At 41.4% G+C, this 23,730-nt stretch overlaps 1 protein-coding gene across 8 annotated transcripts in view; it reads left to right on the top strand.

Moving 5' to 3' along the window:
- Ipcef1 (interaction protein for cytohesin exchange factors 1) overlaps nucleotides 1-23,730 on the top strand; it is a 147,833-nt gene that overhangs the window by 113,615 nt on the left and 10,488 nt on the right. For all 8 annotated transcript variants that reach the window (XM_075950103.1, XM_075950108.1, XM_075950091.1 and 5 more), the window contains 2 exons: nucleotides 4,679-5,045; nucleotides 22,645-22,838. In XM_075950103.1, coding sequence (XP_075806218.1) covers nucleotides 4,679-5,045; nucleotides 22,645-22,838 — 561 coding nt within the window. The remainder of the gene's footprint in view (nucleotides 1-4,678; nucleotides 5,046-22,644; nucleotides 22,839-23,730) is intronic.

Genomic DNA, 23,730 nt, shown 5'->3' with positions numbered 1-23,730 from the left:
TTATGGGCCAGGCATGGTGGCGCACACCTTTAATCCCAGTACTTAGGAGGCAGAGGCAAGTGGATCTCTATGAGTTCAAGCCCAGCCTGGTCTTCAGAGTGAGTTCCAGGACAGCCAGAGCTACATAATAAAGAGACCCATTCCCAAGAAAAAATTTTAAAAAGAGATTTAGTTGTATTTTTAATTATGTGTAGGTGGGTTTGTACACATAAGTCTTGTAGACTGGAAGAGGTCATCTGATCTCCTGGAACTAGAGTTATAAGAGGTTGTGAGCCACCTGATCTGAGTGTTGGGAACCAAAGTCCATTCCTCTGCAAGACCAATGCCTTCTCTTTCCTGCTGAGTCATTTCTCCAGCATGGGGAAGGATGTTTCCTCCAGCACATGGAATGATCTCCCTCGTGCACCATTCTACACATCCCTTAAGAAGAACACTTTCATCTGACTCTCAGAAAACCATTTTAGTTTCACAGATGAGGAAACCAGGTTCCAAAGAAGTAAACCTGTCTATATTTTAGGTAGAAATGTTCAGATGCTTATATTTTACCAAGAATATTGTTTCAGTCTAAGCACGGTGTCTCATACCTGTAATCCCAGCTCTCAGGTACAGAGGCAAGAGGACTCCAAGATTGAGGCCAACCTAGGCTACACAGAGAGATCATATCTCAGAAAAAACGAATCAGCAGAAGGATATTCCGTCATGGTGTATGGTTTGCTCCCATTGATGCTCCTGCCAGTTGGGTGGCTGATGACATAACGTTGTGTACCTGCCACCTGCTAGGTCTTGTTGAGGACACTGTCCTGCTGCTTTGATCACCAGTGTTATCAAGTTAAGAGGGACAGCAAATCAATAATTCAAACAATTGTATTCAAGTAGTGATAAATATTGTGAAGAAGATAAAACTGTGATGTGACCAGGAAAGTTGATGAGATTGGGGTAGCTGGGCTTGGATTCTGAACACATTCTTCCCCCCACCCCCACCAAAGGACTGTAGTGGTATAGTGGTATTCTCTTTAAAGTTTCCAGCAATAAAAATATCCTACAAAGAAAGTAAGAAAATCTATTTTAATATTTGAAATTAGTATTTAGTATTTGAATTCAGTCATGTCAGTCAATTAAAACTATAATCATGTGACCAGTGAAATATCTCAGTAGGTAAAGGTGCTTGTCACCAAGCTTGATAACCTGAGCTTAATCCCAAAGACTCACATGGGAGGAAGATGGAGTCATATTCCCCTGAGTGCTGCTCTCTAACCTCTTCGTGTGTGTGTGTGTGTGTGTGTGTGTGTCCACTTAGTCCCACAGAGACACAAATAGGTATGTGTAATAAGCAAAAGCTACAATCATTAATATGAATTCAATTTTCTCATTGAAAATATTTCCAACTCAAACATCTAGAAATGACTTAAATCACCTGCGGTCAATAATTCTCTCACTAAAGGAAGCCATGTTGTTTGGGATTGTCCATGCTCCATGGGTCTATCCCTTCTCTAGTAATTCTTTTCTATCCTGAAGTTAGCAGTTTTAGCCAGCAAGTTGCTGGAGATCCGAGGAAGCTCCTCAATAAGAGACCAAACTACTGTGCTGAGATTTTCTTTCAGAGAGCTGGTTCTCTGCTCCATCCTTCCCTGGCAGTAATTTATTATCAACTCTCTGTTGGGCACAGATGCAAGAAAAAAATGGAAGTGTAAAAATGACTAAAAACAGCCTGTTCTCAAGTAGCTCACCAAAAAAGACTTAGCAGTCAATCAGCACTAGCAATATAAGTTGTCAAATAAAATGTTATTCATCTAGTATGGTAGAAGAAGGCATCAGGTATTGTACCCTCACAGCCTGATGCTACTGGGAAGACTTCACACAGTACCAAGCATGTGAACTGGCTTTAAAGGAGCGAGGCTTTAGTCAGACAGAGCTGTGGAGGAGAGAAGGGGACCTATACCCTGCCACCTTCATTTCCTTTGCTGTTTTGTGAGTATATGATAAAGACGGTTCGCAGAAGGCTAGGATTCTATGCCTGGTGTTGGCTACTGGCAGCTACAGAATCTTAGAAATAATAAACCACATTTCATTATTTGGTACTATGTCATTTACAAAAAATAGTCCCAGATGGAATCTTCTGAAATGAACCCCAGTTCAATTTGTTCCACATGACTCACTTTCTAGTTCATTGATCTCCAGCATCTAACACCCTTGCTTTTTTTCCCTCCTCATTTTTTCCACTTTCCCTAATTATTTTTATATTTTTCCTTTCTGCTTCATTAGCCACTTCCATTTTATTTTTATTTATTTATTTATTTTTATTGAGAAAAGGAAAAAAAAAACCAAGTTTCCGCCTCCTCCCAGCCTCCCATTTCCCTCCCCCTCCTCCCATCCTTCTCCCCTTTATTTTTATTTTTAAAATAAAGTCCAGGGCAGGGGAGATGGCTCTGTTGGTAAAGTGCTTGGTTTGTTTACATAAAGGCCTGAGTCTGATCCTCAGAATCCATTTAAAAATCCTGCTGTAGCCATAGTGGCACGTGCCTTTAATCTCAACACTTGGGACGCAGACAGGCAGGTGTCTGTGGATTCAAAGCCAGCCTAGTCTACAAATTGAGTTCCAGGACAGGCTCCAAAGCTAAGAAGAACCATGTTCTGAAAAACAAATAAACAAACAAAAAGCCCAACAAAATAAAACAAAACAAAAAAGTAAAAATCCTGGTGTGGCAATGTGTTTATAATCCTGGCACTGGGAAGGCAGAGATGGGATTATCCGAGGGACTCCTGGGCAGCCAGTCTAGCCTCATTAGCTAGCTATAGCTCCAGGACAATGGCAGATCTTGTCCCTAAAAACAAGGTGCTCTGTGTTTGGGGGAAAGATACTAGAGGTCATCAACCAGTGCCCACCAACACACACACACACACACACACACACACACACACACACACACACACACACACACACACTGAAGAGAAAAATATACGTAAAAAATCAATTCTACAAATGTTATATAGTGTCTTGAGAACATGGACTAAAAATGGACTAAAACATTTTTGCTAAATAAAAACCAACAAGAAAATACACTTCACAGATATGACCAACGCTTAGTTAAGAAGCCCCTCCCAAGTCCTTTAAGAAGAGTTTGGAGGATCAATATATACAGGAAGTATAGCTCCTACTAAGTATACAGTCTTTTTCTCAAATATCCCATTTTCTCTAACCCAATTAAAGCCCCATGGCGGGAGTGACAGAACTCAGGCTCCGTCTCTGTAACAAAGGCACGTTTCACCAGAATAATTCACCATAGGAGGCTGTGCTAGGATTGGAGCAGCATGCGTGTTTTTGTTAACAGTTATTTCATAGATACGTCTAATGAATAAAATATCCCCGCATTTATTTGGATACTGTGGAGCCTGTATATTCCTCTCCTGGAGGAGAACAACTTACAGATCTTGGATCTCTTAGTTGTTAATTGATCTAGGCGACTTAAAGTGTCAAGCTATTTGACAGTTTGCTGAATGAAGTGTTTTCATGCCTGGGGTCATTTCCTATCTTACTTGGCATGTTAGTGTCATGCTAATATTCAAAGTAGGTTTGTTTCTGGGCTGAAGAGATGGATCCATGGCTAATATGTTTGCCATGAAAGTATGAAGACAAGAGTTTAGATCCCAGATCTCGAGTAAATGCTGGGTGGCCCTGGTGACTTGCTTGTAATTCCAGCTTTAGAAGGTGGAGACTGGTCATGTAATGGGGACTGACTGAGAGATCGTGTCTCAAAGATAAAGTGGAGGAGTGATTGAAGTAATTCGCAACATCACCCTCGGGCTCCCAGGAGGAGTACACGTGGAAACACACATTACATGCATACACAACACATACGTATGAAAATGGGATTTAGTAGATTTATTAATAATTTCATAGCCTATATTCACTGAGCATCCAAGAGACACATGTTAGTTAATTTCAGGTTTTCCCATTAAAAGTTCAGAGCACAGGCCTTTAAAATTCATAGTGATGTATTGAGTTTGCACGTAGGTAAGCATTCTGACTTGGGTTGCCATGTTTCTGAGGTTTTGAAGAGAATTCAAATGTTTTCTTCAGTTTTCTATTTTTAATAATCTCTGTCATGCCACTTTCCTAATCAAAGGATTAATCAAAAGGATGATGACATGAAATTGAACCATAATCTCCCTTTTTAGTCTTACGCTGTGGGAGATACAGGCTAACCCAGAGAACAATGAGTCTACATATTTGGATTTTTTTGATGAGTCATGTTAAAAATGGAAGACATTGCTAGATCTTTCATTTGATGTGAACTGCATTCAAAATCTTAAACTCAATAAATTCAATAAGAGATGACAAGGTATCATTGTGCCATAAGCATTCTAAAACAATTACTCTAAGAGAGTCTTTAAAAGGTTGGAGAGGTTTAAGTTTTTGAGTCAAAATTTTTGATATGGATATTTTTCAGATCTTATTTGGCAAATTCAAAATTACTCAAATCCGTTCTAGAGAATGGTCCCTCGTGGCTGTCATACAATAATAAGTATCATACATTTGTCCTTTGACTTTTTTTTATTCCTATTCACTTTTCCAAATAATTCTGGGAGAATTTTAATAAAGACAAAGTGAAGAAAATGATGATTTATTCACAATGTTTCCCCTCTTCCTCTTCCTCCTGATTTTATTTGTGGAATACAGGTTGCGCGGCGGGCGTCGTCTTCTTCACCTAAACTGAGAGGATCCTCATGCTCTTTCTCCTCTCTGGAGACTACAGGAAAGGTACCCAGCCGGGTTTCTTCCTCGGGATCTAAAGAAAGACAGTCCTGGCTCGACATAGTCAGCAACGTGCCTGCTGATGATGATGTGGGGCATCCCCTGACACTTACTGTACAGGTCCACACACCTTCAGAGGCAAGCAATTGCCTGGCCCCAGAGAACAGCTCCGTCACTGCAGAAAGTGGTTTTTTGAACTCTTTATCTAGCGATGACACTTCTTCCTTGAGCAACAATCAAAACCATCTGACAGTTCCAGACAGAGCTGCCGGCTCAAGAATGGTGGACAGAGGTAAACCAGGAAACTGCTTGCCCTTCTTTACATGGTGAATATGTTATAAATTTGTAACTAAAATGTTTAAACACGTGAACGGCGATTTGATTATTAGTCACATGGAGCTTAGCCTCCAGCTCCTTCTGTAGCGTTTGCCTGTGGCAGCTCCTCTTGCTAGGTCATAATTACCTGCTATGAGGTCAGTAACCAAATGCTTTAGACCAGTGGTTCTCAACCTCTCTAATGTTCCTATCCTATAATACAGTTTCGGATGTTGTGGAGATCTTAACCATAAAGTTTTTCCTGTTGTGACTTCACAACTGTAATTTTGCTACTGTTATGAATCATAATGGAAACATCTTTGTTTTCCAGTGTCTTAGGAGACCCCTGTGAAAGGGTCCTCTGACCCACAAAGGGGTCATGACCCATGGGTTGAGAACCATTGCTTTAGACTATGAGGCAGGTAGGTATGTGACCATAATGCAACACTTCTCCATCAATTTGAGAATGACCTCCTCCTTTTTTGTTGGATCCGTAGTCTGTGCTCTGTGGGTTTGTGGTAATTAACCAGGGATCTGTGGGATGGATTTATACTGCTTGGATATTGTCAAATGGGTTTAGAGCAGTCATTGCAGAGGGCCAATGAGTTGTTTCCTAAGGGTATCCGTGTGGCTAATAGAAGGCAAAATCTTCACATGTGTTTTGGAGGGCAGCACCTTAATACAGAGGAGGAGGCAGCAGTTTTATTCCTGGATAGAAACTTTCTCTTAACAAAGGAAATGGCTGTGTGTAGAAATCAATAATGTTTCTTTAAATATTCTGTGATAATGCTCATATTTGATTCACGACATTCATGCCAAGTCTTTTCTAATTATGCATCATTCATTCTGGTGTAAAACAAGCTTATCTGGTATGTCCTTGACTAGTGGAGAATGATGGATTTGCACCCTAAGCTTTCAGTGTACTGCTGAAAGTTAGCTTGCTAAATTCCAGCATGAACTTGCAGGAGTTGCCCAATGATATGAACAACCGCTCTTTCTCCCCTACTCTAAGGAGGGGGGTTGTCCTTAAGTTCTCAACTTTGGGGGCTGGAGCAATGGCTCAGTAGTTTAGAGCACTTGTTGTTCTTTTGGGACAAGAGTTCAGTTCCTAGCACCCATATTTGGTGGCTCACAATCACCTGCACTTCCAGCCCAAGGGGTCTTATATCCTCCTCTGGCATTCCTGCATGTGCACGCATGCACACACACAGAGATGAATAGATAATAAAATCCATTCTTTAATGAAGTATCCATTTTTCAGATATACTCTATGAATTTAATTTTTCAAAGACAATAATTTAGGCCAGGGATCATAGCTGTAGTCCAGGGTATAAGTGTGTGTGTATGTGTGTGTGTGTGTGTGTGTGTGTGTGTGTGTGTGTGTGTGTGGTTTGAATATATGTGAATTTGAACATCCAGGCTAGTAGCTCATTCTCAAAGTCACCCCAGTTGTCTTTGCTCTCTAGATCTTTTTCTGTGGGTGCTTTACATTAAATAATATTTTATATTGATAACTCCAATCTCGGCCAACTACTTACTTTTCATTAGAAAACCTTCATTGAAGAATGAACTGATTGGCAAGCCAAACAATTTCTAGAGGTGAAAGAGTAGGTAGGATGGGTAAGAGACAGGAAGCATTACCATTGAAGAAGAAGGCAGAGATGAGGATTGTTCTCTGAGGGATGGAAGGAATGTGCTCCATCTGGCCACAAATACATGATGGGATGGTGTGCAAACAAAGTATTGGGCTTGATGGTTTCTCCTCAAGCTTATACAACTGATGCCAGCAGTATAAGTAAATGGGAGGTGTAAACATGAGTTAAAAACATATTTATTTGAAATTATGAGCTGTTCAAAGTTAAGGTGACTTGTACCTGTGTATCCTCATCATGTGAAGATGGCCATTTTCATTGGGAGTAGAGTGTGTATTATGTAGTGATAGTATTTTTCTTCTTGTGACAACACAAGGAATTTCCAAGTGTTTATCTTAAGTGACCTTCGGTTTGGTGCTTACAAGGTGCAGATATGGCCTTGCACACAGCCAAGAATAAATGGGCAGCACAAATTAGATTAAAGGTTTATTTGTTTGTTTTTAAAGGACATGAAGTTGGGAGGGTAGGGAGGAGGATGTGGAGCTTCATAGAGCTGTGGAAGAAAAAATGAACATGATCAAAAGCTCTCATAAAAATAAACAAATGAAAATAACTATAAAAAAGAAGATACTGATGGCAAGAATGGGGAAACCAAGCCAATTATTGTTTCCCCTTTAAGAACTTACTTACTTATTTGATTAGAAAAAGAAGTTAAAAAAGGGGGGGGGGTTGACTGCAAGATGGCTCAGCAGGTAAAGCTATATAAGCCTAAGAACCCAAGTTTGAGCCCCTGGCCAAACATAAAGGTAGAAGAAGAGAGTTGACTCTAAAAAGTTGTTCTTTCAATCCGCGCATATATTGTGGCATATATGTGCATACCCACACCTCCTACGTATGCAATAATAGTAAATAAATAAGTTTAAAAAGAGGTAGAAATAACCCTCTCCTCTTTGTGACAATAAAGACTTCGAAAACATCAGAGATGCTAAAATTCCATTTATGTTCTTTCCCAAGAGATAACCCTACAGACTGAGTTTCCCTTTAGGATTAACAAACAGAGTCAAGAGAAGATGCTTGTGTTTCTCTTCCCTGCCTGAGTGCCATCCTGGGAATTCATGTGCTGAGAAATCCAGCTGGGAGCCAACAGCTCTTTTAATCTAAGAATAAAGAGACCTGGTAGTAATCAGTTTTGAATTACACACAGAATGACCAACAAAATCTAGGTGATTTTTCGAACAGCTTGACAGAAAGGTATTTCTCCTGGTAGAGAGGATAAGAAAATGAAGGTATTTTTCCTTACTAGTTTGATGGCAGTTGCCATATGTTAGAGAATTCTTGCTGCTGATTTTCTCATGCTGCTAGGGATTTGGTTTCATTCCCAGAAGAGCTGAACGACATCAAGTCGTCTCCATGGAAACGGCAGCCCAATTTTCCCTTGTGATTGCTGTGACTTGATGTTGAGTAATCAAATTGGGTGTTGCGCATGTATGTGTTTGCCCCTTGGAGAAGAAGGTAGCTTTTTTGTGTGACTTCGAAAAATTGTTGTTTTAACTTTCCAATGTGGGGAGAAGTCTCTGAAATTCCAGTGTCTAAAATGCTATGCTGAGTAACATGGTTTTTGATCAGGCTTGAAGTTTCAGTGTCATCCATGAGAGGAGTTAAAGTGTTAGAAGACCAAGATCTAGTCTCGAGACACATTTTCCGGGAAAGAGGCTTTTATCCTAGAAAAGAATCTTAAAGGTTAATAACCGAGTTCTGAAAAGAGCAGACAGCGTGTATTATAGCCTTTCTTTTATCTAGACAATGGAAGAAATATTTTGCAGTTGGTATGCAATTAAAACTGTGGTTGCTAGAATTTTATTCTGAATTCAGATATTCTTTTAGACACGTCTCTCTGTAGTGTAAGCCATTAGAGACAGGGGAGGGGATGTTAATGGCATGAGCTTGCCTTTCTCTACTGCAGCTTTCAGACTGCAGTGACTCTAGGGATTCTCCACCAAGCCGTTCAACAAAGCGTAGCTGGAGAAGAGGTGGTGGGGTTAATGGCATGCTCATTTCATCTCTGTTTTCCTATGGGCTCTTCCTTTCTTTGGGGGGTGACTTTCTGACCATTGCTATGAAATGTAAGATTTACAAGTCAATTAAAAAGAAACTAAGTCTGCTACTGAACTCAACTGAATTTAGTGTTGCCGTTATTATTATGAAGATGGTTCTAACATGTACTCACGTACCAGCACAACTCGAAAGTGTAAAGATGAGTGTGCTAAAACTCCTTCACATCTAGTGGGGGTGAGTCGGAGGATAAGACATAATTAACAAAAGAAAGCCAGGCAGAAAAGTGTCACAGAGGAGATATACAAGGCTTTACCAAAGTAGGTACAGAGAATACCATCCCACCTAAGGGAGTCCTGGGCATGGAGGTAGGACATGGGAAAGAAAGGTAGGAAGAAAATTGGGTCAATATTGAATGATGGGCAAGGCATCTTTATTCAACAGATAATACATTTGTAACCTCAGTTGAGGTTATGATACACAGGGACCTGTAGTTTCAAACACTTCTTTAGTCTTAGACCACAGGCTTTCATAAAATAAAGGGAAACCGGAACTAAGGGGATTAGGAAGCCTCTGAGGTACTCAGGGTAAAGGTAGAGATTGGAAACAAAGGAGAGATGGAAGAGCCTGTGTCCTGCCTCATCTCAGTCACTGTGTGCTCAGAATTTCATTTAGTTCAGAGAGTATTTCCCAGTGATCTTATTTTGGAGTAGAATGAGAAATGATTTTAACGTGGTGATAAATATTTACTAATAGGAACATCTTGTATATGTGATAGTGGGCTGTCATGGCTTAGATATCAGGCATGGATGGCTGACTCACTGTGTCTTTCATTGCTCCCCATTAAGTACCAAATATCTCTCTCAATTATTATAAGATAAACTGACTAGGTTGTCTGCAAATCCGCCATACCCTATAACTAGGTCATTCACGGTACTTATATTTTGATCGCCTTTTTTTATTTAATCCCTTCTTAGTTCTATACTTTCTACTGGGACTGAGGAAGTAGGAGTGGGAGGCTGTGCCAACTCACTGGAGCAGGAGTTCTGGAGCTGGTGACAAGTGGAATCTAGATTCCAGAAGTAGGAATGGGTGACAGCTGGAAAGAAGTAGAAACCAGAGTTAGAGGTTGTAGCTCTTGGTGGAAGACAGGCGTGCACAGCAGAAAGCACGTATTTGGCGAGTACAGGAGAATGCTCTGTGTTGAGAAGGGGATCTTCAGATGAAGGTTTTTATGTAAACACATTCATGAATTGAAAAAGTGCGTTAAGAGAAGTCTGCTCTGGGGACCAACCACACCAGATACACCCCTCCGCAAGGCTGTGACTCCTCAGATTAGAATACCCAGTTTGTTCTCGAGAGAAGAGAGGCCCCTGATGTGCATGTGTTGGAAACGCCTCTGAAGGCCCTGCTACCAGGATTGAGCTTTATCAACTAGTCTTGAGCATTTCCTGTTTTCTTTTATATGCATAGAGTTTAGAAGAACATGTTGAAAGGAAAGTTAGGGGGCATTTTGCTATCTGATGGTAGAGTCATTTCTGAGTTCTGAGACTATCAATTATGCAGAAGTTCATACTGGCTCATCGTGAGGTCTAGTGGGTGTGAGTGGATTTGAGAATCACCACAATGCTCTTCAGTCATTTCTGTTTCTTTCTTACAACTCCTTTCTGTTTATAGATACATGTTTGGTTTTTCTAGTTCTTTCCATGCCTGTCTGCACGTTTTGATCTTTAGTGTTTCTTTATGGAGGATAATTTGTTAGGGTGAAAAGCATCATTTGCATGGACTACCATCACACGCAGACACACGCACACACACACACACACACACACACACACACACACACACACACAGTAGCCACCATCCTAGCTTTCCTCTCCGTTGTTGCTGAAATTTGTTCCTTTCCATTGCTTTCTGGCACTCCATTGTTTGAAAACACCACGAGAAGCCTTATCTGTTGGTGAACACAGTTCTCACAGCTTTGGGCTACTGCGTGATATGTTGATGGAAGCAAACACTTCAAATTCACAGGCTTAGCTTTTAAACAAGGCTGGACTTGTAGAGAGCCTGAGCAGCAAGCACACTCTCCTCCCTGCCTCCTTGTCTAACATTTTACTTGCGTGTGGTTCACTTCTCACAGCCCGAAACAGATATGGAGGTATTCCTTCTGAGGACCCTACACTCCGTCTCAAATTCATGGCCTCTTCCCTTTTAGTTATTATTGTTGCACTTTATATATCCACACATATGTATATACACAGCATGTAAATACACACACACACACACACACACACACACACACACACACACACACACACACACGTTTATATACAACCTACTGAGTCCCTGGAGAAAATAGATTCTTTCTACCTTAGCAGCTATTGACTGTCTTCATCTAGGGGTAGGGCCTGAAGACATCCATGTTGTGTTGTCAGTTGATGTCATCTGTGCAAATCTCGTTTGGGCAACCATGTTGTTAAGATCTCATAGATGCAGTTCCCTCCCCTATGTAAAGGACACTGTCTCGCCATAGACATCTTGGATCTCTCATGCTTGCAATCTTAGTCTTCCTTTTCTGGAGTGTGCTTTGAGCCTCAGGCATGGGGGTTGCATTGTAGATGTATCAACGGGGACTGTGAACCCCACAGAAATACATATATGTTCTTATGAACTGAAGCCTGTAGTTGAGCGTTCACTTTTTGCTGGGAAGCTTTGTGCATCTGATTATGTGATGTCATGTTTCCCCACAACATTCTCACAGAAGTCTGCCATATTAGGCGTCCCCTATGCTTCTCCTCTTCCTACTCCTCTCCAAGTATCAGACAAATACTAATCTTTTGAGGGTTGCTTTTAGTTTTACCGAAACAGTATCTCACTTGATAGCCCAGGCTTTTGTGAAACTCACTAGGTGGTCCAGTCAGCCTCAAACTTGCGTAAATCCTGCTGTCTCAGCTTCCAAGAATGCTGGAATTACAGGCATGTGCCACAATTCCTGGCCAATCTTTTTACTATCTCTTTGGTGTTATCTTTTCTGATGTCATGTGTTTAAAGCTATAGAGATATAGCCTTTTCAGATGGACATTTTTTCTATCTGGTATAGAAACAAGATTTTGCCGTGTCTTTCCATGGCTCGATGCATTTATTTTATTTTATTTTTTGGTTTTTTGAGACAGGGTTTTCCTGTAGCTTTGGAACCTGTCCTGGAACTAGCTCTTATAGACGAGGTTGGCCTCAAACTCACAGAGATCTACCTGCCTCTGCCTCCCGAGTGTTGGGATTAAAGGCGTGTGTCACCACCACCCAGCAAGATGCATATTTTTTAAACAATTACTGAACAATATTAGATTGGGTAGATTGAGCTCATTTTTGTCTGTTCAACTATGAATGAACCTCAGAGCTATTTCTATGCTTTTAGAATGAGAGTTAAGCCTTCAGGTGACCCCTGTATGCAGCTGTGTATAGCTGCAAGTTGCCAACTCTTCTTGGTAAACACTAAGGTGGGCCATTGCTGAGTTGTATAAGAATGCATTTGTCTTTGTAGGAAATGCTAAGCTATTTTACAGCATCTCTGATGTTTTACAGTCCCACTATCAATGGATTTGAGTTCCCATTGTTCCTCAGGCTTAGTACTGTTTGCTGTTGTCAGGCGTCATGGTATGGGATAATTTTTTTCCAGAAAACTATGTGCTAAAACTTAGTCTCCAGCCTGTGACAATACTGTGAGGTTTGGAACCTTGGAGATGAGGGTAGCTGGTGGGAGGAAATTGCTTACTGGGGGCTATAGCACCTTAAAGGGACTTTTGATTAATACCACTTTTACATCTTAAGTAAGAAACTCCTTCTCACACTGGTTTTATGTGTTGGTGATATTTGTATGTGGTTTTATTATTCTCTCTCTCTTTTCTCTCTCTCTCATTGTTTCTGTGTGCATGTGCACATGCACTCATGTGAGCACATGCATGAGGAAGCCAGAGTTTTACGTTCAGTCTCTCTTTTGAACTTTTGAAACAGAGCCCTTTCTTGAACCTGGATCTCTGCTTTCCTCGGCTCCCCCCTGACCAATGATCTTCATTGATTCCCCCTCTCTCCACCCCTTGCTGGGGTTACAGATGCTTGTCTTGCACTGCAGACCTAGCTTTTCATGTGGGTTCTGCCAGTCTAAACTCGGGTCCTCAGACTTGCTCACCTGGCACTTTACCCTCTGAACCGTCTCCACAGCTCCTGCACTGATCTTATGAGGCTATTGTTTCCTGTTGTATGAATGGTTTAAAGTCACTTCTCCATGCGCCATCGACAAGATACAATCATGCCTGGCTTTATCGACAAGTGTAACCCCTTCTCCCGCCCCATATCTTCTATTTTAAACACACTCTTTCTCCTAGATGTTCTCCTAAGTCCTCAGGGGCTTCTTATCAGTCTGTTTCTCTCATCAGTAGACATCCATCTAGTCAATAGTCTCTTGTTTTTCTGCCCTGCCTCACACTATTCTTTTAGCTTTTATTGAAACCTTATTATCTAGGAAAGTATTTGTTTTACCCTGTTCTTTTAAAAGGGTGTTTGGTATGTTGTTGATCATTTTAATATCCAGATACTTTCTATACTTGTTTGTGGTCTCCAACACACACACACACACACACACACACACACACACACACACACACACACACTCTTGGGTTTGGATTGCATCGTATCTTTAGAATCAACTGGAGGAAAGTATAAATAGTTATGATTTAATATTTTTTCAATTTATAAAATTATTCTTCCAATCTTTTATAGTTTATCTGTTTTTATTACATTTTGTAATAAAATTTTATGATTTCTAGTCTTCTTTATCGAAGATCTATTTTGTTAATTTCTGCAAGTTATATTTTAATGCTATTTTAAGATGCATTTTTATTTTATTTGTAACATTTCATCACTGGTATATATATATATATGTATATATACATATATATATATATATATATATATATATATATATATATATATATATATATAATCGAGCTTTTGGTTTCCCTTGCTCATGTGTTGTCCTGCTAGTGACTGAATGCAGAGCCTTTCATATTCTAACCAGGTGGCTGTCACTGAACCACACTCATTTGTGATTATGTAAGTGCATTTGAAATGAAGCATATTTGTAAAAATTTTAACTTTTTTCTTTAACTATTATATATTTATGGCTTTATAGATATATTTATAAATATATCACACATATTTATATCTTATATTAATTATATATCATTATATTAGTATATTTTATTATATGACTATATATAATATATATAATAAAATATAAATATATATATATATTCATGCCTCTGTGAATGATGACAGTTTTGTTCTTTTATCTCCAGACAGTATATGTCTTACTAATTTTTCATGTTTTTGGAAGGCTATGCAGCACATATGTCTATGAATGGTATAACGGGCACTTTGTAGCGTGGTTGGTATCATAAACAATGTTTCTCCATCACCACAAACTTAGAGAGGGATTTTTATTTTCACTTTCTCTTTATGAATGAAGAAAGCAGAATTTCAGATGATAGGATAAATTGCTTCAAATAGTAATGTAAGTATTTAAGGTGGGAATCCCCCCCCCGGGGGGCATGTAGTTCTGTTTCAATCTTGTTCTGAGCTCTGGGGTGTCCCCAGCAGTGTTTAGACTCCATAGGACCCCAGGACCTTTGGAAGAAATGAAATGTCAGAAGCTACAGGATGAATGAAGAAAGGCGTTAGTGTGTCTAGCTAGACAGACAAAGGGTTAGGAAGAGGTGTAATAAGGAACTTGATTCTCTGTGTCTGTAAAAAGCACCTGAAATATTTTGGATCAAAATACCAAGCCAATCTGTAACAGTTTTATGTCCATATTTATTGAGCCACATGACTCTACCCTGACCAGGCATTCAGTGCTTGGAGCTGAGTGGCACTGGGGATGTGCTGCAATCCAGACCTTCAGGTTTGGGCCTGAAAATGCAAAGTGACCGTTGGGATTATTCTTAGACATTTGAAAGGGGCCTACACCTTCCTGCGTGGGAATCAGCACAGTGGGAATAAACACTAGAAACTTGAACATCCGTGTTACCATCCATCCCAGGACTGCACCTGTGGGGAGGCCTGAGCCACTGCCCCCAGCTTCTGTTACCAGGAGAGCATGTACCCCCACGGCTCTCCTTTTCACATGGTCTCAGGACCGACCTCAGGTCCTCTCACTTGTGAGAAATCACTTGCTCAGCACTCTCGTTTCTATTTCTAAGCACTCACGCCTTTATTGTATCCATATCTCCTGCTCACACACACAGGCTGTGTACACAACTCTCCCGATGCTGAATGGAAGGACTTCTGTTATCTGTCTAGTTCAGACTGAGTGGTCCTAGATCTCTGGTCATTCTCTGAATTTCCCATCCTTTAAGCAGGAAACGTGGGCACCTCGGCACACAAAGCTCTGAGTAGACCCTTTGCAGGAGGAGTAGCAAAAGCAGGGACCTGAATAGTCAGCTAGTTGTTGCTGCTCCAGTATCTGTAGACTGTCGGGTTCAAGGGTCTCCATTGAGCTTTATGAAGATTGAACTACACTGCCCAGACTGTATTCACAGGGTATCATAATACAGGAATGATAACCTTGGGTATAAAACCCATGTTTGTACCATGCAGTGTTTATAGGATGTCGTAGCATAGCCTTTGGTTTATAACCTGTTTTTCTCCTCATGCCTTTGTCAAGCTCTGTGATCTTTATTATGTTGACATTCTTTTCTTGAAGCCAGTGCTGCCGAGGCTCCCTTCCAGGGCTGTGGGAAGATACCGAGGGGATGTTGGTAGGTGCAGTGCCCGTCAGAGAAGGAAAACAGCGCGTGGCATCTGCTCCGCTTGCAGCGGCAGAGTCTGGAGACTTGTCCCTTGGCATGATGCTCTCCTTATGTGCTTGGTCAGAAGCACTTTTTGACTCAAATTAGCTGTCTAGATTTGTTCTTATTTAAGGAATTGAAGTCTGCATAATTCAAGCCTTGCTGTGTTATTGGACTGCCTACTTACCACATAAAGAATGAGTATAAGAGCCTTTTGATCTTTAGGCATCAGGTGTTATTTATTAAATAATCAGGTGTCATTTATTATTTTTAGGATATTCAGTGTGTACATATCACCATCTTCTTGTTGGCCTTGTTGGTGACAGGTGTCTTCCGTGGCCTTTCTTTTCTTGAGTACTAGAACATTGCATGTGAAACTTTAAGTGCTTTTTCCCCCCTAGTACTTTCCAAATGTTTTAAATTTGAAGATTAAAATGATCTCCTTTAGGATATTATTTGGACTTTTTGACTCTCTAAGAGGTTTCTTTTTCAAACCCGGGTATAAAATCTGGTGCATGAATTTATCTCCCGTTTTCTGAAGCCAGCTTTTATGTTTTAAATAGAAAACAAACAGCCACATTCTAGAAAGCACAAGAAAGACCAAAAATAAGACAGTGGGGGAGGCAGCGTTGAAAATACAGCATTTCAAGAGATAATCTGCATACAGTGTTCTCGACAGGCAAATTCTGGGCCTCCGGGAGCTGTCCTGTCCTGCCAGGAGCAGACAATAGGATAGCACGGAGGAGGAGGAAGCCACACATCCATTCTGCACAGTCTTGGGAAGGAGAGAACTTCTAAGCATTAGTTAAAATGCTGGTATGTTTCCAATCTTGCTATAAGGGACCTATGTTGTAGTTACCTTTTCTTTAGATCTATATGTTTCATTTCATATGTATGAGTGTTTTGCGTGCACATTTATGTGTGTGCCACATGTGCCTGGTGCTGCAGAGATCAGAAGGTTTTCTGGTGCAGGAGAGCCTGTAACTGGAGTTACAGATGGCTGTGAGTCACCTTGTGGGTGCTGGGAATTGAATCTAGGTCCCCTCTAAAAGCAACAAGTGCTCTTAACCACTGAGCAAACCTCCAGCCCCAAAGACCTTGGAGATATGCATTCCATCCCTTTTTGATCCTAACTGGCTCAAATCTGGAGAAAGTTTACTAGTCTTTGACACATTCTGAGTTAGTCTAGCTGACATCTAGTAACAACAGTTATTTCAGGTTCCTTTCTATTCACCCTGTGGTGTAGTGGTGCTTACCAGCCCTGATTTGAGGTGTACTTCATTTGAACGAAGCTGGATTGCTTCTCTATGCTCTTTGATTAGGGTATGCCCCAGAGACAGCCAGTGAGGCTTTGTGACTAGTCTCAGTTTTCTAGTTGTCATCCAAGTCCTTTTGTTCTCCTGAGAATCCAGTCCGGTTAATTTTACCTATAGGGGGTCCAACCCTGCTACTGAAAGTATAGTCAGTGGACCTATGAACTCGCCACAAATCTAGAAGGTCTAGAAGGGCTGGGGAAATAAGTGTACAAATACAAAGACCTGGACTTGATCCCTAGTGTCCATGTGAACATCCATTTGTACTGGTTTGTTTGTAGTTCCGATGCTGAAGAGGTAGAGAGGTGTCCTGGAACTCACCAGCCACCCTAGGCTACCCCATGGGTCTCAGATCCCCATGAGAGACTTGGAATCCAAAACCAAAATGGATGTGGCCTAAGGAATGACAATCAAGATTGACACCTGGCCTCTATATGCAGGCATGCAAATGTGCATGTGCACCAGTTTATGCAGGAACATGTACATGTGCACGCACACACAATACACATCTACACATGCATTCATCTACACACACGTGCACATCCACATCCACTCATTCATACACATACATAGGCACACACTATGTGCATGCAGGTGTACATGCGTACACACACACACACACACACACACACACACACACTTAGATCAGCACCATCCCAGATGGACTGAAGCAGAACCTGCATTTTTCTAAGTTCCCTGGGAGACTGTTTCCTTGTTCAAATTTGTGAAGAATGGTCTCGAAACACATGGGCCTCCACATAATGGAGCTTTTATTTTTAGTGCCCACCACTAATTGGCAGCGGAGAGAAAAAAAAAACCACTGACTGTTTTTCAAGACTCTCTACTTTCCTTGTCTATAAGATAAGGCTTCCAACCTTGACAAACAGCAGAGAGATGAAGGGCAATAGACCATCAGGTGCTCATGTGTCTGTGGGAATTGAAGTCCTGTCCCACAGGGAAGATGCGATACACCCATGAGAGGGGACACTTCACTGTCAGACAAAATTCACTTGTTTTGTCTCGGGAGAGAAGGGAGGTGGGAATAACTCACATGGCTTCTGTTTCCAATGGGGGAGAGATGAGGGATCGCTGCTGCCAACCCTCTCAATCTGGTAAGATGAGAAAGATAAATTCGTGCTTTCCAGAATGAAACTATAATTCAGAAAAGAACTGCATGTATACAGAAAGGGATGTTAAATTTATTTCACTACAAGGCTAACCTAGAAAGGCGGAAAGATGCTCGGTGGTTCAGAGTACCCCTTGTTGCTTTTGCAGAGGACCTCGATAGGCTTTCAGCGTCAGCATGGGGGCTCACAACTGTCTGCAACTCCAGATCCAGAGGATCTGATGTCTCTTCTGACCTCTGCTGGCACCAGGCATACATGCACATGGTGCATATACAGACATGCAGGAAAAACACTCACACCCACAGAATAAAATAAATATTAGGAAGATATTGAAAGGCTAATTCAGAGAGGCTTACCTGGCAGGGCCTGAGCTCCTATAGCAACCCATCACGGTACAGCCATGCTTGGAGAGGGTGGCCCAGCAGCACTAGAGCAGATACACCATGCAGAGGACTCCTCTCTCTTCTATTTCATGGTCAGGGGCAAGCTGTATTGTCATACCTGTGTAGCTTGGGATACCCCTTTATCCAATGTTTCCATTATCACCTGCTTTTGTTATTACTACATGTTCATTTTATGGTCCTGCAACGACCTGAGCACGAGCCACTAACAGCAGGAGAAACAATACATATCCCCTGTAGTGGTGTGGATGTGGATGAGTCACAGATAGGTCCCCTGGGTGTCTGGTAACACGCCGCACCTCTCCTAGAACAGGACTCAGTAGAAAGTCACTGGAGCATTTTCTTTGCTCCTGACAGTACTGTCTGCTCGTTCATTTTCTATGAGTTCGTAGAGCATTTGAGAATTGTATTATTAGAGTCTGACATTAGTCTTTCAGGTTATGGTTTCTGCTGAGGGAGAAGAACCAGATGACTGATTTGTTTTTGTTTGTTAGTTGGACTTTAACTGGACACACCCAGTCCTTACTGGGATGGGATCCTGCTCCTGGATGGGCTGAAGCAAAAGTCCTTATCTTTCAAGCATTGCAGATGGCTTACAGAGAACTGAGTATTATTTTTTACGTACACACACAAGCACACACATACATACACATGTATGCATGTACATGCACACATCTCTGTGCTTGTACACACAGAGAGACATGCATACACACACATGCACACTCACACACACGTACACAGACATTGCATACACACATGCACACTCACACACACACATGCACACTCACACACACGCATGCCCATGCACACACACGTACACAGACATGCATACACACATGCACACTCAATACACGCTCACCCAAGCACATGCATGCACACACACACATGTGCCCATTCTCTCTCACACACAAAACACGTGTGCACACACATGAACACAGACATGCATGCACACACAAGCTAATTAATATCTTCATGACTAACAACCCAAAGTTTAAACTAGGTAAAGAGGAAACTCTGTGTATGTGTCAGTGAGGGAGTGTGCAGATATAGCTTCTGATATTTTTAACATAAACATTATTTATTTTACATCCGTATATTAAACATAATAAAAATTATCCAAAAGAAGAAATCCTATTTATTTTTTTTAATTTGGAGAACATTCTCTGTGCCTTCTCATCCCAAACCTCTAAGTTTATTTTTATCTTGACTGATTTATTATCTGTTGAGCCAGATGAATTATCTTGCTATAGTTTTACCCTGGCATAATTATACATGTAATGTATTAGTGAAAAACAAATTACGCTTTTATCTCTGTCTTTAGTAACTACAGCCTGGTGCGCATGAGGCATCTCAGTGAAACAGTTCTTTATTTAGCTTTTTCATACATTTGCTTATTTCTTAAAGCTTGTTCTGTGGATGTTACTTATGAAATAAATACAGTGAGGATTTTTTAGATACAGTGTTACATGGTTGACTGTGAAAAAGAGGGCATAGTGGGTTATGTGTCCGTATGCTTGTGACAAGTTCTCAGTGCTAATGGGTCTTTATGAACTGTTTGTCTTTGCCTCTGTTTCTGTGAAATAAGATCTTGTACAGAGCCCCGGCTGACCTTGAATTGGATAGCTTCCTCTCTCTACTTCCCAACTGCTAGGATCACAGGGTCTGGCTCCATTTGTTGATGTTGCTTTTGAAAGACTTTATTCTAGGACTTGGGGTTTCTCTGTGAACATGGCACCTGCTATCATAATGCCTCCTAAGAGCCCACTTTAGCTTTTTCTGCTGTAGTGACATACTTCACACAGCCTCAGATTTATCACTGGTGGGCTGTAGTTTGCTCGCAGAGCTGGGCAGCTATCACCACAGCATGATTCGAGAACATTCAGCCCCACAGAAAAAAGACCCTATGCATGGCAGGCGTTCCTCACTCCTGTCTGTGCCCTCGGTTTCCCGGGAGCTTTCTGTCTCCATGAGTTGAATTGTTCTGGATATTTCATATGATAGAACCTGTGGTCTTTTGTGAATGTCTTCTTTTTTAAATAATTAGGATCCCTAGTTGAATCCAGGTTATAATGTGGTGGGTGATTTAAGACTTCATTTTATTAAGTTGCTGGTGAGGGCTCTAGCGTGTGCACACCACATTCCCTTCATCCACTCAAGCACTGATAAAACTTTATGTTCATCTCCTTTTTTTTCTTCTGAATTATGCTGTTATGAGTAGCTATGTACAACTGATGTGAGAATGTGTTTCTCTTTCTCTTTAATATAAACGCAGAGTTGGAACTGCAGGGTGCTATTGTCATTGTAACATCTTGAGGACCATCAATCTGCTTTCTACAATGGTGGCTCGCTTTTCATTTCTACTGGTGGTAAAGGAGAGCCTCCATCTCTCCTCATCCTTGACTACTCTGAATGACTGTCTGTCTTCTTTATATTAGCCATCCAGACAAGTATGGCCCAGCATCCCTTAGGCTTTGGGTTTTCATTTCCCTAGTGATTAACAATGAGAATTTCTTTTCTTGAGTTTATTGACATAAGTTGACTTTTGGTGGTAGCACAATGTACAAGGGCAAAGGTCTATTTTCAGATATATTTTTACACAGTTTCCTCCCTTTTTTGATACCATTGGATTAGGAGACAAAGTAGTTGCTCTGGGTCAGGAGTGGTGGTGCACACCTTTAATCTCAGTACTCAGGAGGTAGAAATAATCGGATCTCTGTGAGTTCTGGGACAGTCTGGTTGACATCGACATCTCCAGTTCCAGATTGCTGAGGCTACACAGTGAGACATTGTCTCAAACAAAAGAAAAAATGCTGTTCTGGCTAACACTTTAAGCCAGTTGTTAGAAAGATTTTGTTTTGTATTGAGGCAAGTATTGAGGATAACTCATAATGACTGCCTGAGGTGAATGAGCAGAAACTCATGCTTAAGGATTTCTAGTCACAGAAGAGTAACTATGATGTGAGCAGAGTCCCTGGGTTCTGGTACTCCTCTGCTCTCCTACGTATGTCTCAGACCCCGTTTTGTTCAGTGCCCCTGTGTGATCATACTGTCCATACGGCTCTCTCTGAATTTTCTTTCTCAGCACAGGAGGGGAGACCTAAACACTGAAAGCTTCGTGAGAGAAAGAAACCTCATTGTGTTTATTTATCAAGATACTTTTCAGGAAACAAAGGAACAAGGAATTGAAATGCTCTATGAGAAACAGAAGCCACACAGAGTTAATATTTCTTTCAGGTGCTGCTGCTGTCATTTAAGGTCCCCATGGTTACGTATGATTGAAAGTCATACCCACTGTAGCCTCAAAAGGGGAATACACTGGCTCCTTAGGTCTAGAGGCTCCTAGACACTGGATCCATTCTGATTCTTGGGACGACTCCTGGAAACTTTTAGCTCATATATTTACTTTTTTATTTTTTAAGTAGAAAGCATCCCTGACACCCCAAACAAATGTTCCAGGACTGAGACTTTGTGGTGCCCACTGGCCTACCTGGGCCATGTGTCTACCCCTTAGTGGTCTTCAGAGGCACATTGCTCTCTAGACTCTGGTGGGCTGAGGCCAGATAGATGTAGTAAAAGGGGGGAAGGTAATATAGTATGGGGTGGGGTGGGAAATGCTGTCTTCTACCACCAGTGAATAGGAAGACTTCTTCCTCAGAAAACACTGGGAGGCACCAGGAAATAGGTATTCAGACTTTGTGGTAAACATTAGCTTGCAGGGCTTGCCTGTCAGATACCTTGAAGTATCACAGGTTCAGAAATGGACAAGGATTTTGAACCCAGATGAATTATCTTCTAGCCTAACTCCTAGCCTGATTTGGATGTGAGATGGATCTTGGAGTTGCTATTGAAATGATTTAAGATTTTAGGAGGTATTGAAATGAGATGTGTGGGATTTGTGTGAGAGAAAAATGTAAATTTTAAGGGGCTAGAAGTGGATTGAAATGTCTCCCACAAAATCTTGTAAAATTGAAGTACTATACTGTACTCTCAAAGTCTCCAAGCAATAGGTCAGGATGTGACCTTACGAGGACATGCTACAGTTATGCATCAATAGGTGGTTCGTGGTTTCCTGAGTATCAAAATAGCGTTGTACGAGTGGCCCGACAACAGAGCATCACTGCTTTGCATGTCTGGAGACCGGCAGTCTGAGAGGAAGGTCTGAACAGGACTGCTTGAGGAACACATTGTCTGATGTCCGTCCATGCTTTGGTTTTAACTGGATTTGTGGACACTGTTCTTTTTTAAACAGAAGAAACAAAAGTATCCGAAGATGATGAGATGGAGAAACTCTATAAATCATTGGAGCAAGCAAGCCTATCTCCTCTCGGGGACCGAAGGCCTTCAACCAAGAAGGAACTGAGAAAGTCTTTTGTCAAGCGGTGCAAAAACCCATCCGTAAATGAGAAACTCCACAAGATCAGAACCTTGAATAGCACATTAAAGGTAAGGCAGTCTCGAACTGTGAAGCCTGGGGGGGGGCAGGAGGGAAGGCAGGCAGAGAATGGCTGGCTGCAGAGAGATTCATAGCCAGCTCAGAGTGCTTCTGTGGGAGGAGGAAAGAGCTGAGCGGGCAGCATCCTCATAGTGGGATGACTCTGGCCTTGAGAAGCTCTGGGTCGCTCACACAGCAGCATCTGTACATAACAGGCTTCAATTTTACATACAGTCTGTTCAGAGTTCGGATTCCCAAATCACAGATGGCAAGGACTGTGTGCAATTTGGTTCTGTAATTTTGTGTCTAGCACAATACTTGGCTCTAAAAACTTTTTATTGTTTGAGAATTTCATATATGTATGTAATATATCTTGATCAAAATCTACCCCAATTTTTCCCTTCTTCTTTTCTCACCACTGCTTTCCCCACTCAACTTTGTGTGCTCTTTCTATTTCTTGTTTTAAAACCCAGCAAGTGTACTTAGTGCTGCCGGTATGTGCATGGGGCAGGACCATCAACTGGAGCACAGGCCCATATCCCTGAAGTAATCTTACTCTCCCTCCCCCTTCAGCAATCGGTCTTTTCATCTAGGGATGGAACTTATGAGCCCCCTTCTGGGTCCATAATGGGATCTGGGCAGAGCTTGATCTTGTTTGGGTCTTATGCATACCGTTCAGTCACTGTTAGCTTATGTGTTCATGTCCAGAAAGTACTATCCCTCTGCAGACATCCACCATCACTGGCTCTTATGATCTTTTGCTGTTTAGCAACATAGAACATCCTTTGGCAAAAATACACAGTAATAGAGATAAGGATTTCCCCTGACTCCATGTGTGCTACTTGATCTTCTCTCTCTCTCTCTCTCTCTCTCTCTCTCTCTCTCTCTCTCTCTCTCTCTCTT

The sequence above is a fragment of the Microtus pennsylvanicus genome, chromosome 1, assembly GCF_037038515.1.
Source record: "Microtus pennsylvanicus isolate mMicPen1 chromosome 1, mMicPen1.hap1, whole genome shotgun sequence".
In the NCBI taxonomy this organism is placed as follows: domain Eukaryota; kingdom Metazoa; phylum Chordata; class Mammalia; order Rodentia; family Cricetidae; genus Microtus; species Microtus pennsylvanicus.
This window is presented reverse-complemented; position numbering and strand designations above follow the sequence as displayed.